General features: G+C 44.6%; 1 protein-coding gene across 1 annotated transcript in view; it reads right to left on the bottom strand.

Moving 5' to 3' along the window:
• Positions 1-678: 678 nt before the first annotated feature.
• RFLNA (refilin A) overlaps positions 679-17,113 on the bottom strand; it is a 29,599-nt gene continuing 13,164 nt past the window's right edge. The window contains exons 2-3 of the mRNA XM_083717729.1: positions 10,761-10,870; positions 679-6,162 (exon numbers count right to left, since the gene is read on the bottom strand). Coding sequence (XP_083573855.1) covers positions 5,829-6,162; positions 10,761-10,870 — 444 coding nt within the window. The 3' untranslated portion in view covers positions 679-5,828. The remainder of the gene's footprint in view (positions 6,163-10,760; positions 10,871-17,113) is intronic.

The raw sequence follows: 17,113 nt of genomic DNA, 5'->3' as shown, positions 1-17,113 counted from the left end.
GATTCCTCGCAAGAAAAGGGAAAAGTTGACAGCTATGTTCTGGACAAGCCTAAACTAAATTTTCTCTTCTTAGGCAAAAATCACAAGATGACCCGGATGGTCGCCAGATTCTGCGCATAGATTTGTAGGTGTAGAACACCCCCTGGAACAAGTAGATCGCTAGGAAAACTGCCGTATCCGGGCGTCCCAGGGGCAATCTGCATGTTAGTTTCACCTTAGGTCTTTTTGCGTTCATGCAACTATTTTAATTTTAATCTATAAGCTGTTACTGTATATTGTTTTAAATGGCTACAGTCCTACCTCAGCTTGCAGGCGCTTCAGGTTGCATTTTTTGGGGTTATGAACCTGCTGAAATCCAGAAGTACTGGAATGGGTAACTTCCGGGTTTCGGCGGCCATGCATGCACAGAAGCGCTAAATCGTGCTTTGTGCACGCGCAGAAGCTCCGAATTGCAAGCCACGCGTGTGCAGACATGGCGCTGCGGGTTGTGAACGTGCCTCCCGCATGGATCTCATTTGCAACCCGAGCGTCCCCTGTATTTCATTCTTGTGAAAGCAGTTGTGCTTCTTGAACTGGTCTTTGACCATAATAATAAATTACTACTACTACTACTACTAGCTGAAACCTAATGCAAGATATTGTCTACAGGTTTATGCTCATAAATCACAACACACATAAAGCATTCCATCATTTTATTATGATATATAGGGATTTTAGCAATATTAAAAATTCTTAAATTATTTTCTATTAGTCGAATAGAAAGACATTATTGACTAAAGGATGTGGGGAAATACCATATTTATATAGATATAAAAATAAAAAGGCACTGCAAAACACCTTATCACAAAATATAAAACAGCAGAAATACTTTTGTAAGCACTTAGAAAGAGCAGAGCTACAAAAATAATTACGTATCTATGTCAACAGAGCCATTAGCTACCTTCTAACTTCCCCTCTGACCATCAAATCAGCATCCACTGCCTTCTTTAAACTCTGGAATTTTACTTTCAGTTTTCCGCAGATGTAGTGGCTTTTGTGAATGGGAAAGGGGGAAGTGTCCCAAACTATTAGATAATTTAGATGTAATGCCAAATTATGATTTGCACAGCCAGAGCATGGTTTGTCACGACTTAGGAACAGACAACTCACAATCTAGGTACCAAAACACAATTTGAAGCAAGCCATGGCTTTCACGTTCCTCTGAGAGCCATCGCTTGGGAACATCAGTCCACCCTAAGAGGCTGTTGTTTAAGATAGCATCTGGGGATTTGGAGGGTAGGTGTGGAAAGGAGGAAACCACACCAACCACTGTTTGCCTGTACATCTGGAAGTAAGGGTTTGGAGTCTATGCTTAGTGTAAACCATGGTTTAAAAACATGGATGAAAAACAAATCCATTAATTTACTCAATGCTTAATATTAAGCATGACGCCAAGGCTTGCATGTGGCATTCCACTTGGGCAATGTCTTGTTTTCAACTGAGAACACCACATTGATTTTTTAAAAACCACCCAATCTAACTCGGTGGAGAAATTCCCATTCATTTAAACAGGAATAAATCCTACTCTTTCCCCCTATGGAACTGCAACATGAAAACATATAGTTACTCAGGGTGGACAAGCCACTTGCAATTTTTAAAAATACCACCTGAGGGAAAGAATTATTGGATTTGAGAATACAGGATGCCTGCACCTGCTTTTCTGAAGAGAAACAGCTGCCTGAAAGAGGCCTGTAACCGGCCCCTCACCTAAGTGGCCTGCTAGCACAGCCATAAAGGGTGTGGCAATGTGCAAATGTGTTTGGGGAATTGTGTCCTTTTGTGAAACGTCTTAAATGCTACAGTGTTTGGGGCCTTTTATTTGTGTATATTTGTGTGCGCTGTAATTTAAACCACCTGGAGGAGGGTGTGGGGCTTGAGTATGCCTGGAAAAAGGCTGTTCTGCCTCATGAGAGTAAACAAAACCAAGAATGTCGAGGACTTTCTGAGGCTATCTGTTGCTAGACCTGAGCTTCATGTGCTATCAGACTCATGAACTTGAAAAACTTGCTCTCTTCAGCTTGCTCATGTATTAATTAGGGTGATAAAAAGTCAACCACAGTCAAACCAATGGATTATTTAAAGTGGCTTGAACTCTGGTCATATTCACGCCCTACCTTTAAAGCTCTCCTACACTGCCTGAAGTGACAGGTCTTCTCCCAAAGTGTTACGGCACTCTTAACAAGCTACAGTTCCTTGGATTATTTGATGGGAAACCATTACCGTTGAAGAGAGATAATTTAAATGTCTGTTGTGGGTGTCATTCTACAACTAGGGCTAGTAACTTCTTGATTTCTTAAACAATGAAAGCTGGGATTCTCGGTAAATTCACCTTTACATTGAATACCCACATGCTGTGCTTTTAATGTGCTTGCATGGAACCATGCACTTTTAGTCTTCATTTAACACCAATAAATTATCTTTCCGTCACTGTCTTGTGTGTGCAAATTTGGTTGTGTCTAAAGACCAAATGCTACACAATGTCTTCTTCATTGGTTTGGCAATTCTCATACATGTTAGTCAAAGCCCATTCTTACGTTTTCGCTTGTGTGCAAAAGTTTTGCTTTTCTCATATGCTTTAGTGCAAGGCGTGAGCACACATTTGGACCTAACTGCTTACATGATGATAGCTTGATGGGAAGAGTAACACTATGCATGCACAAGTTCTCAAATTCAATCCCAAATTTCCCAGTTAGAAGGCTGTGGAGGAATCTTTCAGCCCAAGACAAAAGCACATCACTGCTACCCATCTCAGACAGTACCAGGCTAAACAAACCAATGGTCTGATTGAGGCCACTCCACACCATAAATGTAAAGCACTCTTACGCCCCTTTAAGAATCATGGCTTCCCCAAAGATTCCTGGGAACTGTAGTTTGTTAAGAGTACAGAGTCGTTAGACCTTTAAGAAAGTGCAGTTCCCAGGATTTGGGCAGGAGCCCTGACTCTCACTGTGCAGTTGTGACGTAGGAGAGCTTCATCTATTAATTGCCACCATACACACACCATTTTTTGTGGAATGCAGCCAGTTTGGGTAAAGGTTTCTATTTTCCATTTGTGTATAGAGTTGTGAAATATAAAAGTTTTAGAATTAAAGCATTTCAATACAATATTCAAGAAAGGTTTGGGCACTACAAAAGTAAGGCACTCAAGAGTTTAGAAGCTGTGCTTAATTTACTCAGACTGAATAGCTGGCAATCTCAGGGTGGGGGGATAAATACATAAAGTTCTGTCACTTAAAAAAATAGCATCCCCTTTTTTAATGGGGCAAATAGTTCCCTTAAATGTACAAAATGTGCTCTGAATGCAAAATTAATAATATCCCTACACAACATAGCATAGATAAAGCAATTCTAAAGTCCTACCTCAAGCATTCAGGTTTTCAGTTGTATAAAAAGCTTCATCTTATATTTGCAATTCTTTGGAATCTGGCAACATATAAACTTTCTATCACCCATTATACTCGGGATATCATGGGTCTTGCCTGGCTAAAGTCAATAGTAATTCTGCTTTAGTGGAACGGCATGTGCAGATGTTAAGTTATGGATGGGGGCTGGATGGGTAGAGAGTTCAGACTACGGTGTCCTTCCAAGTGATTAGAAGAATTATTATTCCTCTGTTTTCTCCACATTTCTGATTTAGGATAAATTTACAAAAGTGAGGTTTGAAGTTTCGTCACCACTTGGCAGGATGAGCAGACAACCATTTACCCCCTTGATGAGCTTCTGCGACCAGTTGAGAAACTAGCTGTGCGGAAGAGCTCCTTCCTTCACTTTGCAATGATACAGCAGTTCTGGAACCGTTTAGCAACATGCACCACTTGGGGTGGACAAGCCCTCAAACTTTCTGCCACAATTTCCCACAGTGCTTCTGGGAAGCCCACAAGGCAGATGCAAGTCAAACAGCACCTGCGATGCCCCACCCACAATGCTGATAAATAGTCATCTGCATTCAGCATCTGTAGTAAATAACCTTTTGGCTAACTTTTTACCTGTAACAGTTCTCTGTTCTCAAATGTGGGATTCATGCATACATGATGTACCCTTAACGTACATCTTTAATCTGAATCCAAGAATTTAAAGGCTGCCATTTTCCAATAAAGAGCTTCCCCCACCCTCCACAACATACACTTTTTAAAGGGATGTGATGGAGGTTGATTATGCCACACAACATGGCTTATAAATTAAAAAAAAGGTTCAAACAACATTTGCCATTACTCACCATGGTAACATTTTGAGGCTTGCAATAAACAAAACTAAGGCCTGGGTCTCACTTGCATTTTAGTCTTGAAGTCAGAAAAAACAAGCCAGCATTGCAGAAAGAACAGTAAGATGTTTGTGATGAGACAGTAAGAATCCATTCATGTATAGGAGCTATATGATACCCACCCACCCACAATTTATTTTCATGAACTTTTCTGCCTTCAATAAGACCGACATCATATATTCTGAACACTTAAAAAAAATCTGCATAATAGTTGCAAGGTACATGTGCAGTTGACTTAAATGAACTCTTTCCTCCATTCAAAAGAACAAATATGTCTAAGCAGCATAATGGATATGTAATAATTGTTGCACATTAAGATGCACAATTTGTGTAACCATGCATCTTTCCCCATTCGAAAGGACAGCTCTTAAAAGCAGTATGTATAATGACCATCAAGACAATTGTGCATTATATGCACAACTGTCATTAACTTAACAACTGCTTCCCCAACTAAGCCAATACTTTCAAGTCCCTTCCCTTCATTCTGTTGTCCATACAGTCACTTCCTGTTTCATCCATTTACTTCAGTTTTACTAGGTTTGTGAATCTGCAAATCCGAACAAATGTCATTTCCCCTCCTCATACCCCTAAAGAGCTAAGCTTCCCTTCTGGGAAATCTTGGCCTGAGTTTTACAGTCCTTTATTCCAGAAAGTAAAAAAAGGCCTTTGGTCTCAAACACCGTCTTTTAAAAAGCTATTATCTTCCAGATCTTTAGCAAAAAGTAAAAAAATGCAGCCTCCTGAAGGAATGAGTCCACATGTTAACTATTTCCCCACACATTCATCTATACGTCCAGCTATTTTCCATGTTATATCCACACAAGGAGGCAGGTGCCCAAGGAATCTTCTCGTTGGCTTCCTTTATAAAGGCAACTGGTTGCCAAGGAACTGTAAATGCCTGGTTTCCATGAATGGCCCCTGCGCAGCAGGGATTTGGCAACTCCTGCTCATTGGCAAAAATGATGCCCTTTGCCTTTCCACCTCTATCTATTGTGCTGGGACTTCTACTTAAGATCCCAGGACAAAATTAATGTTTGATATGACTAAGAACTGCCTGCCATGATCTACCTGATGTCTTTGCAAAGCCGAGTCTTTGCCAAACTGGAGATGATCTTCTGTGACACAATCACTTTCTCTAAGGATATATTTGGCCACATCCTACATGCTATAGAGGGCCCACACACTACCCTATGGTAAGCTTTCTAAATGGCGACCAAGTAACGGAAGGCCCTCACTACTGAAAATGCATTCAAGTGCTAATTAAAGAGGTTCAATCTGAGGCTGAGGGGAACCAAAACCAGCTTCTAGCTGCTTCTGCACATGAGAATATCTCCCTCAGCTGCTTCTAGGAGCAGGGAAGCTACCTGGCATATCCAAGCCTGTGTGTGAAAAATGAATGATCCTGGAGCCATTTAATGGATGCCTTCAGCCAAAGGCCATTAAGTCTTAAAAGGCTTCTCCTCCGGCATAGGCCTAAGCCTTACGTTGATGTTGTAGTCAAGAGTTCTTCAGTAAACAAAACACTGCATTAAACATTTTCTGTGTAGACAATGCAAGGGCTGTTCTCCTCACAAAGCTCTAGCTGCACACTTGAGGCAAACCATCTTTTGGCAGAACCAAGGCTATAGTTGAGTGTGGTCCGGTATATGTTCTTGGCATGTTTGGGGAAGATGATAGTTGTACTCTGGAACCTCAGGGGTTTCTGGCGCGGCTCAAAGATGAGTTGGGACTTGTAGTTTCGCCATGTGCAGTTGGGGGCAGCAATGACGGTCTCGCTGTAAGTGGTGACCGTGGGCATTGGGCAGTAGAAAACATCATCCCTGTAATGCCTCTCAGAGCCATATTTTACCTCAGAGTTGCACCTGAAATTTAAAAGGGGGGGGGGGCAACAAGAAGTCACACACAAGAACTTCAGTGGAGCCCCAACAAGATCAAACCAAAGACCTGCTCAAGTCCCACATCCTGTTCCCCACAGCAATTACCACGTCCGCTGCTGAACCCTTTGCTCTCCAACAAGACACAACCATATCTGACCCTGAGTTGCAAGTTTTGGGGGGCCTGTAGACACATTTGGAATACTGAGAAAGTGCCATAGGTCCCACTCATAAAATGGCTGCCATAGGGGCATGACATAAAAGTAGAAAAAGAGGCAGGATCACCCCACAACCCCCAAAATTGTGTCTAGCAGGAAACGGACTTCCTAGCAACTCTTGTTTTTGCCTTCCCCATTCAAGTCTTGTGAGAGTCACATGAGAGTTGGCACTTTCCCCTTTCTAGATAAAGGATGTTTAGGGCTGCAAACTCACCAGGGTTTCACTGGAGCTGAGTCTCGCCAGCTGGGGCCTGATCCTGCCCTTTTTACTGCTTGTGCGAAGCAGAGATGGCTCACTAGGCATAGCCAGGATGTATTTGGGGGGGGGGGGAGGCTTTATGTTGAGGGAGCAGAACCAAGTTATCTGTGACACAATTGGTCAGTTAGTTAAGTATTTTTATTTATTTACTTGATGGGGCAGCTGCCCCTTGCACCCCTTGGCTACACCCACGTCTTCCGTCGCACACATGTGTATAACAGCGATCCTCAGGTTGCAAAAACCTCGGCATCCAGCCGGACCTCCGGAACAGATCCCATTCGCAACCGGAGGTACCACTGTATGTGATTAGGCAAATGTAGCCAGTGGTTGCAGCCTGACCAGCCCAGCAGAATTAGGGATTTGTTAGCAGTGGGGTGGGGCAGGTCCTACAGGGAGGGAGACCAGGAGTGGTGCCAACTTGAAAAAAATATTGGGGGTGAGGGAGGTCAGCCCCGCCCCACATAACTGATCACATGACGCAGCACACAAACATCATTTGAATCGCAACACCCATCAACTTTGGAAGAACCAGCTGCATGTCCCCCATCCTGTGCTACTGCCAATCTGCGTCTGCTCAAGTGTTGTTGTTGTTGTTGTTTGGGGAAACTCAGAACCTCTCTCTCACATGGACACCGTACCTGATACAGAGCCATGGAGGACCAAGAAATGCCCTGACTCTGCCCTATATTCGTGGGTGGGGGGAGCTGAGGTGGCAGCTCAGGGCAGGGACTTGCATTTTCATCCCCTGATGCCAAAAAATGATGGTATCTCCTCCGCTTCTGACTTTATTCCAGTTCCATGTTTGAGCCACTTCCATGTCTGAAGGGCAGTCAACAGGGAAACTAATGAGAGATGGAACCAAAATGTTCTGGAACAGAACAACTGCTCATGAGTGAAAACTGGGGGAGTAACTCAGAGGTTGCCTGGGGCGCAAAATACCCTTATGCCAGCCCTGCTCATAAGCAAACAACAGAATAGATTCATCAAGTCTGCTTTTGCAACGAACAGGCAAGGAAACCTTGAAGGCTGGAATCCACACTTTCTTCAGGTCTTCTCCACTTACACATCTTTTGTCAAATTTGTCTGATTTGTGTCTTGGAGGGGTGGGGAGTTAACTGGAAAAACCTACATCTCCCTGCAAATCTGGCGTTTCAATATCTAGCTCGTCTCTCTGTGTCTCTAGTAAGTGTTCTAAAATATTAGCCAAAGCTGGAACAGACTTCACAAACAGATATCTAGATAGATTCCTGTTAGTTTTTGCATTCTTTCACTGCACACCCAACTTGAAGAAGCAGCTTTTATAGTCTGTGAAAAGCATCTCTGTCTTCAAAGAAGCAGGAGCGACACGCAAAGCATCCCGCTGCCAGGTTGCCGTAGGGGTTTTACATGGTTTGATGCTTCCAGATCTTGGAGGCACAACCAGCAGCAGCCGAGGAATTTGAAGCTCTGTGTATAAAAAGATTAAACGCTGGGTGTGGCGCATGGCATTTGCCAACGCCCTGGAGGAGGCTTGGCCCACCAAACGGCACACGTAACACAATCTGCTTAATGAGTTTTGCACAGCTAAGCTCAGAGGCCAGCAAGTTGCTTGGTGCAGACAGCAGGAGCCCTCGATGGCAATTGGAAAAACAGTGGCACCTTGAAATTTCAAAGGCTACTCTTTAAAAGTTGGGTGCATGGGTGGCATTGACACTGGGCAGAAAGCTGCAGCAGCATTTCGGCACACCAGCAACCACCGGAACATCACTGGCTAGCACCAAAGGAAGGTTGAGAAGAACCCCAAATGAGAAATGTCACTCGTTGCATCAAAACCACATTGGCTTCCCTTAAATGTTTTGGAAATTTGGCCCACTTAAAAAACACACTTGAACTTAACCTTACATTTTTGCCTTTAAAAGCAAAATTCAGCAGCAATGTCAAAGACTCTCACTGCCATTCACTGATGGACAAGAGTCTGATGTCACCACTACTGTCATGACACATATGGTTGGGCTGTTGGGCTTTGCTAGGACTGGAAACCCTCAGAGAAGAATCTGACCACAGAGCACTGGAGGAGACTCCAAAAACATGGAAGTAGGAGATGGGCAACTCTACCCCTCAGCACACAACTTAAACCCTCACAGTATAAGACAGAAAGACTAGAAGATGGGGTGGTAATCTCTGCCTGTCAGAAGAATTCCAGAAGGGTGAGAGGTCAGAGCAGTTCTTTGCCATCGTTAGAGCAATGGCTAAATTGTTCACTACCATCCAAAGGGATAAAGCATGATCTTGGGATCTCTGGGTTAGCAGTGTTCTTGATTGGCACAGCGTTGGCCCTAAATGCTGTGAAAATGCCCAAGCCGAGCAGACACCTGGGATGATTATGAAAGGTTTCACCACAACTGCGTACTTCAACAAATACTGAAGTATGTCCTCACTTCAGAAATGGCTGGTAGGGCAGAAGAGGCAGGAAGGCCAATGATAAGCTTTTTTGAAAACTGTAAATCGCTTTTGAGACAAATTGTTTGTAGTGGAAAACAAATATTATAAATAAAAGAAGTCTGTAGGTGGAGTCGGAGCCAATATCAAACAGAGCCAAACTAATTATTGTTTTGTCCTCCTCTTCTTCCATACTGAGTTCCACAAGGGCAAAACTGAGACTGAAGAGGAGGAAGCTGAGAGGCAGCTCCTTCCCGCTGGACTGGGTGCAAATAAGAAGGCAGGTAGCTGGGAGCTGGCTGAGGACAGACGGAACTTGATGGGGCAGTGCCCCATTTGCCCTTAACGGACCAGCACTCACTGCCCAGCCTCCAAGCAAGAGTGTTTTAGTTCATGGATCTAGCCAGCCAGCCAGTCTCCTCCAGGACACTGTAAGCTATAAAGGACACGAGAAAGGCACAACACATCTGGTTTTCTTTTCCAGCAGAGATTGGGACTGATGGTACTTGCCTAAGGTCACGTAATGAGTGGTGTTCATGGACCAGGGCTTCCTGGTGCACAGCTCAGTCTCGTAAACTTGCTTTCCTATACAATCTTGAAGCAGCCCTTTTGTCACTGTGCTAGCTATTACTTTTATTTATTTGTTAAATGTATTACCCCTTCCCCATGGCAGGTAACAGCAGCATAAGATATCATACCAATCCTACTTCTTTGTTCCACCAGCTTGAGAGCACAGGCCCATCTTCTACACAGAGGCAGAAGCCCTCCCAATGATTTGGGACCGCAACACCCACCATCCCCAACCACTGGCCATGCTGGCTGGGGCTGATGGGAACTGGAGTCCAACGACTTGTCAGCCTGGATAGCGCAACAACGCATAAGTCAGCTTTGTAATGTAGGCCACTACCTAACCCTGCTCAGCAAAAGGAGATTCAGGAAACGAGACAGCCTACAAATTACAGAGGTGTGAGGGACAAGGGATTTGGGGGCTGCCCCCCTGACCTTTTGTGGACCCCCCCCCCCTTAGCTAGTGTTTTGGAAATCTAAAGAGGGGGAAATTTGGCCAAAACTGGAAGGAGCTGGAACATCTGGATTTCATTAAGGACCCATTCATTTCGCCCACCTACCCACCCACAATAATCGAGCACTGAAAAAGGAATGGACAGCCAAATGAAAGATGTGATGGGTGCAAGCTGCCATGGCAAGCAAGGGAAAATTCAACAGAAATCTTTCCCACCCATTGTGAGTTGAGCTAAGACAAGGAGAGACAACCTGGTGCCTCCAGGTGTTTCTGGACTGCAGCTGCCACCAGGTCCCAGCCAGCATGGCCAGGGGTCAGGGGGACGTGAGCTGTGGCCCAGCAACATCTGGAGGGTATCACATGGGCTGTCTCTGAGCTAAGACCACCAATTCACTGAGTTCAGGCCGCTCAACAGCTGGCAGTGATTTTCTGCCTCAGAACTGAGATGAATTCAATGTGAGATCTAAGCGGTGACCCCTCCATCTCCCCACCCCTCACCCCACTCACACTCTCCTATTATTCTACAGCATTCACTCTTCTTAATTTCAGCCATTCCTTCTTCCCCTCACCCCACCCACAGCTCTGGCTAAAACACCCAGCAACCCATTCATAAACACCACTAATCTTTTGCAGGAGAAAGCAGGAACACAAAAGGAAGCCCATACGTTACCTAATTTCCTGTGCCGGTTCGGGGTTGACCTCTATGCTTTCACCAAAAAACACAGGGTGCATCCGAGGCCTTATTTCTGATGTGGAGGCATTCAGAAGAAGATAAGGGATCTACAGGGCAGGGGGAGGGGGGGAAAGAGCAAAATGGAAACACATGAGGAATCTGGAGCCTGCTGAGATGTTTACAGTTGAATCCGTGGTTAGTTTTAAGCATAGGTAAGAAAAGCTATTGCTGTGGACCTGTTTAATTCTCACAAGCACCCTAGTCCCTATGAACACCCGCAATTTTCACATATGGTACAGGCCAGCTCAGACTCGTGCCAGTTCCAGAAACACCATGTGTGTAATGGGAAAACATTTCACACTGCAACAGTGCCCTGCTTGTGGGCTTCTCACATGCATGTAATTGTGAGGACACGATGCTAGTCTGAGCCAGTAGGGCTCTTACATTCCTAACAGAACACAGATGTGTACAAGGGTATGCTTCAAGTTAGCTTTCCACCTCAAAATCAGTGCAGAACAACATCAGGAAACAGAGGTCCAGATCAAGAAGGCTTAAATATGCATACAGTGTTCCAGGATGCAGAATGCAGAAGTATATCTAGATTCAATGTTTGGGAAGCACCGCAAGGCTAAACTCTGCTCCTAAACAGATGTATATGAAAGCAAGTGTTAATTCACACTTTTTTCTTATTGTAAAGGTTACACGAGCTGACTTTTTAAACCACATCTATCTGAACTTGTGGATGCTCCAATCGGTGTCCTTTGGAGGTGTGCCATTACATAATCAGCTCTACATACACTCTTTGGGCTTGGGAGGGGGGATTATTGGTTTGTTCTTGTTTTTATTATGCATTTTGTGTTTTTATCTTGTAGTTTTATGCTGTGCACCACCCTGAGATCTATGGATGAAGGGCGTTAAACAAATTTAATAAATAACAATATTAACAATTCTTATTATCCGCACCTCTGTTTGCTGCACTGTTTGCCCCCAAAAAAACCTGATCTTTAGTGCTGAATTGGAACAAACAGCAACTGCATTTTCTGCAAAACTGCAGTTTGTTCCAATTTACTGCAGAAGAGTGGGTTTTCCGGGAGGAAACAGTGGGGCAAAGGCTAAACCGCTTGGCCCCGTGCCTAGAAAGCAAGGGGCAAGTGGGAAACCGTTCAGACCAATGCTCTCTAAGCAAGGGACAAGCGGAAGTGGGGATAGCGGGGAGGCAGAGCACCGCCACCCTGCTATTCCCCGACGTGATCTGGGGGCTGGCGGGGGGAGAAGCAAGCTTGCTTTTCCCCCCCGCCAGCCCCACAAGCAGAATGGACTAGGAGAGAGACAGTGTGGTGCAGTGGTTGGAGTGGCAGAGCAGAACCAGGGGAACGCAGGTTCAAACCCTTGCTCAGCCACGAAGCTCACTTGAGCTCGTCACTTTCAGCCTAACCTGCTCCACAGGGTTGCTGTTGTGAGGATAAAATGGCCAGGAAGTGGCATATAAAAGAAGCTGGTCTGCAGCTAGCATAGAACAGTAACGATAATTTACCATGCTTATTAATTGCTTTCCTCACAGAAGTGACCCAAAGTGACGTGCAGAAAATAGTGGCAGTCTGAGTGGGCAGTCTGTACGCAAGGCTCCCTGGATTAGAGGAATTCCGTGCAACATATTCCCAGGCAAGTATTTGAAGACTGGGTTCTAAATCATAATATGTTCTAGCTGCAGCTTTCAATCCTGCTGCCCAGTTCTTATTATATAGGATGGATTGCTCCCAGAAAGTTAAATTCACCAGCCACTAGTCCACATAAAGGTATTCCTCAATATTCAGCAATCGTTGTTAATGCTGCCACAAAAGCATTGACAAGTGCTTCTGCACAAAGGCTCTGCATTGGCTGCGTCTATATTGCCAGGCCCAATTCAAGATGTAGGTTTTGGCTGATAAAGCACCAAATGTCCAGGTATTTGATACCTTTTCCTTTATAGACTGAGATGGGCCATGAACCCAGCAAGGTAGGGACAGGGCCTACTCTGTACTGGTGCCTGCCCCAGCTGTAGAACTCACAACCCCTTTTATTAGATTTTATTTTTTTAATACCCTGCCTTCTTCCCTGATGGGACTCAAGGCAGCATACAGATTAAAAACAAGAACTAGAGGCACAAAGAGATATGCTGACTAAACTTTAGACACATGGCTAGAACATACCTGATCTCTCAAGCTTTTTGAAATACCATATTTAATTTATTTCCGTTTCAGCTGGTGCTTAAGACTTTAGTTTATCCGATCAGCTGCTGTTTACCTGTAATTGCTGTAAACTGGATTTTAGTTTATAGTACTGGACAATATGACTAATCTTTATATATTATGTTGGAAAGCACCTTGTGGTAACTGCATAATGAAGGGCAATATATACATTTCCTTAATATTATACTAAAAATAGCCAAAGGTGACTTTTTGATCTGGTCACACAAGGCTCTTGTGCTATTACGATCTATCTTTAGTCACTTGTTACCTAAAAAGGTCTCCAAGCGATTTATATTTAAAAACAGTAACATAAATATGCTACACCATAAAAAACCCCAAAATCATATAAACATTAAACATTTTCATATAACATACAAAAAATAGTCATCCCCCACAGAACAGCCTAAGTTATACTTCATTATGTCCCAGTTCTAGTGAATTCCACCCCCACAGTGACTGTAAAAACATCTGAGGGTTAGGAAATTACTGGTTGTCTGAATCCAGCTTCTGTCTTTGTCTCTCCTCCCCCCCCCCCCCAACACACACTCTTGGGTGAAGGCCTGGTTTGATGTGCCATCCCTCCCTGGCTTTTCCCCCTGCCTCTGCCTGCCCCACACACCCCCTGCCCCTTTCCATCTGCTTGCCTGCCCAGCTAGAGCCTCTCGGAGAGCCAAGGTTTTTTGTTCTGGCTTTTTGTTTTTAAAGGACCTGCAAGGAGGCAAAACCAAGCTTAACCGCAAGCTTCCCTCCTGCTGAGCTCAGCAAACAAGCCCATCCCTGTTTCACAGATGTTTCTGGGTTTTTGCTACATCAATGAAAACCGTATGGGGAGGGGCCAGGAGAGCGGGTTTTCTGACATGGCTGAAATTAAAGAACTGCCTTTTTGCCATCTTCATTTTGATCAGATACTCCTGCGCCCCTGAGGCTTTTAACGAGAGCATGATGAAGGTAACGTGTCGGGCGCAAAAATGCCACATGGGAGATTGTAAATAGAGCTTCTGAGGATCCACTGCGAAGGAGAGAGGGACAACAAACATCTCTACATCCCACCCAGGGTGGAGGGAGCATCAACAAGGGACAGGGCCTTCTCAGTGGCTGCACCAGTAACTATGGAACACCTGGCCCACTGAAGTGTGGATGGCTCCCTCTGTGGCAGTTTTTCACAGTTCAGCAAGGGCATTTTTATTATGGCAGACTTTCGCTTGCTGAGTATATGCTGCTTTATGCAAACACTATGTTTACACACCACTTTTTCCAGTAGCGACAACATAAAGGTCTCTGGGGTTGACCATCTCCACCCACAGACAGGGAGGTCCGCAGTGTGCCATTCATGGATACCGGTGCCCATTGGGACTGGGAAGACAGAAGGTAGGGAGACCACTAGTAGGTGGAGCTAGAACCAACGGCAGGCAGAGCTAGAACCAATGATGGTCAGAGCCCACACACTGGTGTGGCTGCACGCTGAAGGCAGACTGAGATCAGTGGGGCAGTGCTCCATTTGCCCTAGTGCAGCAGCCTCCAATGCCAGGGACCATAAAACTGGCCCTTTACTCAATGGCATTGTGATTGTGTGTGTGTCTGTGTGTGTGTGTGTAGCCCCTTAATTAACACATTTCCCCTTAAATAACACATTTTTGTATGTTATTTTCACTAATATAAGTATTTTTATGGACATGTCTCTCCCATTATATGCATTTTTATTCACATTACCTGCCTGGAGAACTGCAAAGAAAATTGAAAGAAGTGTGAACTTTGAAGAATTGTTGTGTTTTGGTCCCCATATAGTTTTGAAATGTGCAAATTAGGTAGGTTTGCCTTTACATGTGAACACAATTCAAATTTCACCCCCTGTCCTAGTCAGAGGAAGGGCATGTTCAGGCTCAGGGCTGAATACCACCCTCCAGGCTTCCTTGCCCAACCCTCAGGGATGGGTGACCTCAAATCAGGGGCCTTGGTATATTTTTATTTACTTTTTGTATTGCGTTTTTATCATGCCCCTTCCACTCAGAAGCTGAAGGTAACAGTGTGGCTCTTACCTCCTATGTTATGCTCACAAGAATCCTTATTAAGCTGAGAGAGTGACTTACTCAGGGTGTCTGCCCAGGGTGCAGTTGGTGTGAAAAGGGCAAATCCCAGGTTAGAGTTCATTGTGAAAGAGATTGAAAATAAAGCACCCAATATGATGATGATGATGATGATGATGCACAAAATGGGAGTTCTACTCTCCACACCTCAAAAATCATGGAACTGTAAAAAGTTCAGGAAAGTGCAACCAAAATGATTAAAGGGTTGGAGAAATTCCTCTATGAGGAAAGGTTATGACATTTGGGGTTTTTTAGCTGGTTCCAACCCTGACTGTTTATTATATTTTTGTTCTTTCTCCAAAAAAGCTCAGGAAAGCACCCGTATGCTGTCTAATCTTCACAACAGCCCTATAAGGTAGGGTAGGTTAAGAGACAGTGGCCGGCTGGCCCAAGGTCACTCAGTCAAGTTTCTTGGCAGTGTGGGGATTTCAATCCAGGATTTTGCGGTCCTAGCCCAGTGTATGAACCACCACACTGCACTAGCTCTCCGCACATCACTCTCTAAGCCTGCCTTGCCCAACCTGGTGCCCTCTGGGTGCTTTGGACAACAGCTCACCATGGCTGTGCTGGCTGGAGCTTATGGGAATTGAAGTTCAAAACATCTGGATGATAAGTAGTCGGTGGTGGAATTGCATCTCCCAGGTCAGAAAGCCTGAAGTTAACAAAAGGCACTAAAACGGCTTCATCCTATAAAACTTTTGTTTTGCTGTTATTATTATTATTACTAATTAGTTACTTATTTTGCTTTTGCATCACTTTCCACAAACAGGTCCCAAAGCACCTCCCAGCAGCATACTAGAAAGCTCACTCGTAAAAGTTGAATCACAAAAAAGAAAAAGAAAGAACTTTCTTCTCCAGGCAACAGGGTGAGGGTTAAAGCAGGCAGAGAGTGGTGTGACAGGACCCCATTTGTCCAAACGGACAAACCTTCTAAAGGCTGCAGTGACATTCTCAATTCACCAGGTACGTTTTGCCCCTGGCTATCAGCTGCTTGCAACCAAGTGAAGATGCCTAAATGCCAGGATGGCACCTGACGTCTCCACCATCTGGAGGTGCCTGCCTGAGGGTCCTTGGATCTGGACTCTTTTCACACACTAATACCACATCCTGTACAATTCTATCCATTATATTTTATCGACAAAATCAGAATGACTTTCAGGAAACAAAAAGTTGTCCTGGAAAATACGACTTTTGAGCTGTCTGGCCCTAGAGTGGCAACTACTGTAGATATTCCATTTTGGTGACTGTGCCCCTGGTTTAGGGAGCCATGTGTCACCTAGCTTACATACCTGAGCTTCTAACACTGGCTGCAGCATCTCCCAGGCAGTGAAGGACCTATCCTGGCTGACCACTGTCTCTCCTCAACAGGAAGGGCTCCAAAGACTTCCTGATTGGGCAGGGGCTGTCCGTGGGTAACCAGAGTCACTCCTGGCTTGCTCTCTGGTTTGACCTTCCCACGCTGACCCATGAATCCGAGCACTTGGCTCCCACTTGGTGCAGCTACCTGTGGCTGACTTGTGGCAGCTCCACTGAATTGATGGACCAAGGAACCTGCAACATTCATGATTGAGGTGTTTTTTAAATGCTCATGATTCTATTTTCCTCCTTCAACACATTCCTATCAGCCCCTTTGGGCTTCTGCCAGGAGCTTTCATTTGGGGTGGGTGAGGAAATGCAGATTCAGCCCATTTTAAAGCAGTTTGTTCTGCCCTGCAATTATCAAGAACAGCTGGTATACATATACAGTGTTATGGAAAACAGCCTCTCTGGTGTGCCTCTTGCATCGTATCCAAAAGGGAACTACAACCTTGCTTAGTGCTGGCCTGCCTTCAACCCTGCTTACAAGCATCAGTAAGGAGTGGGGTGCTTGTAACGGAGCATTTCATTAATTTATTTAATTAGGTGGGGTTAACTGACAGAGTTCAGAATTTGAAGGACATCAAAATGACCTTCCCTTCTAAGAATGAACCATAGTTTTAATTCACATGTTAATAAATGGTGCCAAGATGTCTCCAAAGAGCTCTATGCAGATAGATCA

Source organism: Podarcis gaigeae, assembly GCF_964106915.1.
Source record: "Podarcis gaigeae genome assembly, chromosome: 16".
NCBI lineage: Eukaryota > Metazoa > Chordata > Lepidosauria > Squamata > Lacertidae > Podarcis > Podarcis gaigeae.
The sequence above is the reverse complement of the archived record's forward strand: the minus strand, read 5'-3'. Positions and strand labels throughout refer to the sequence as shown.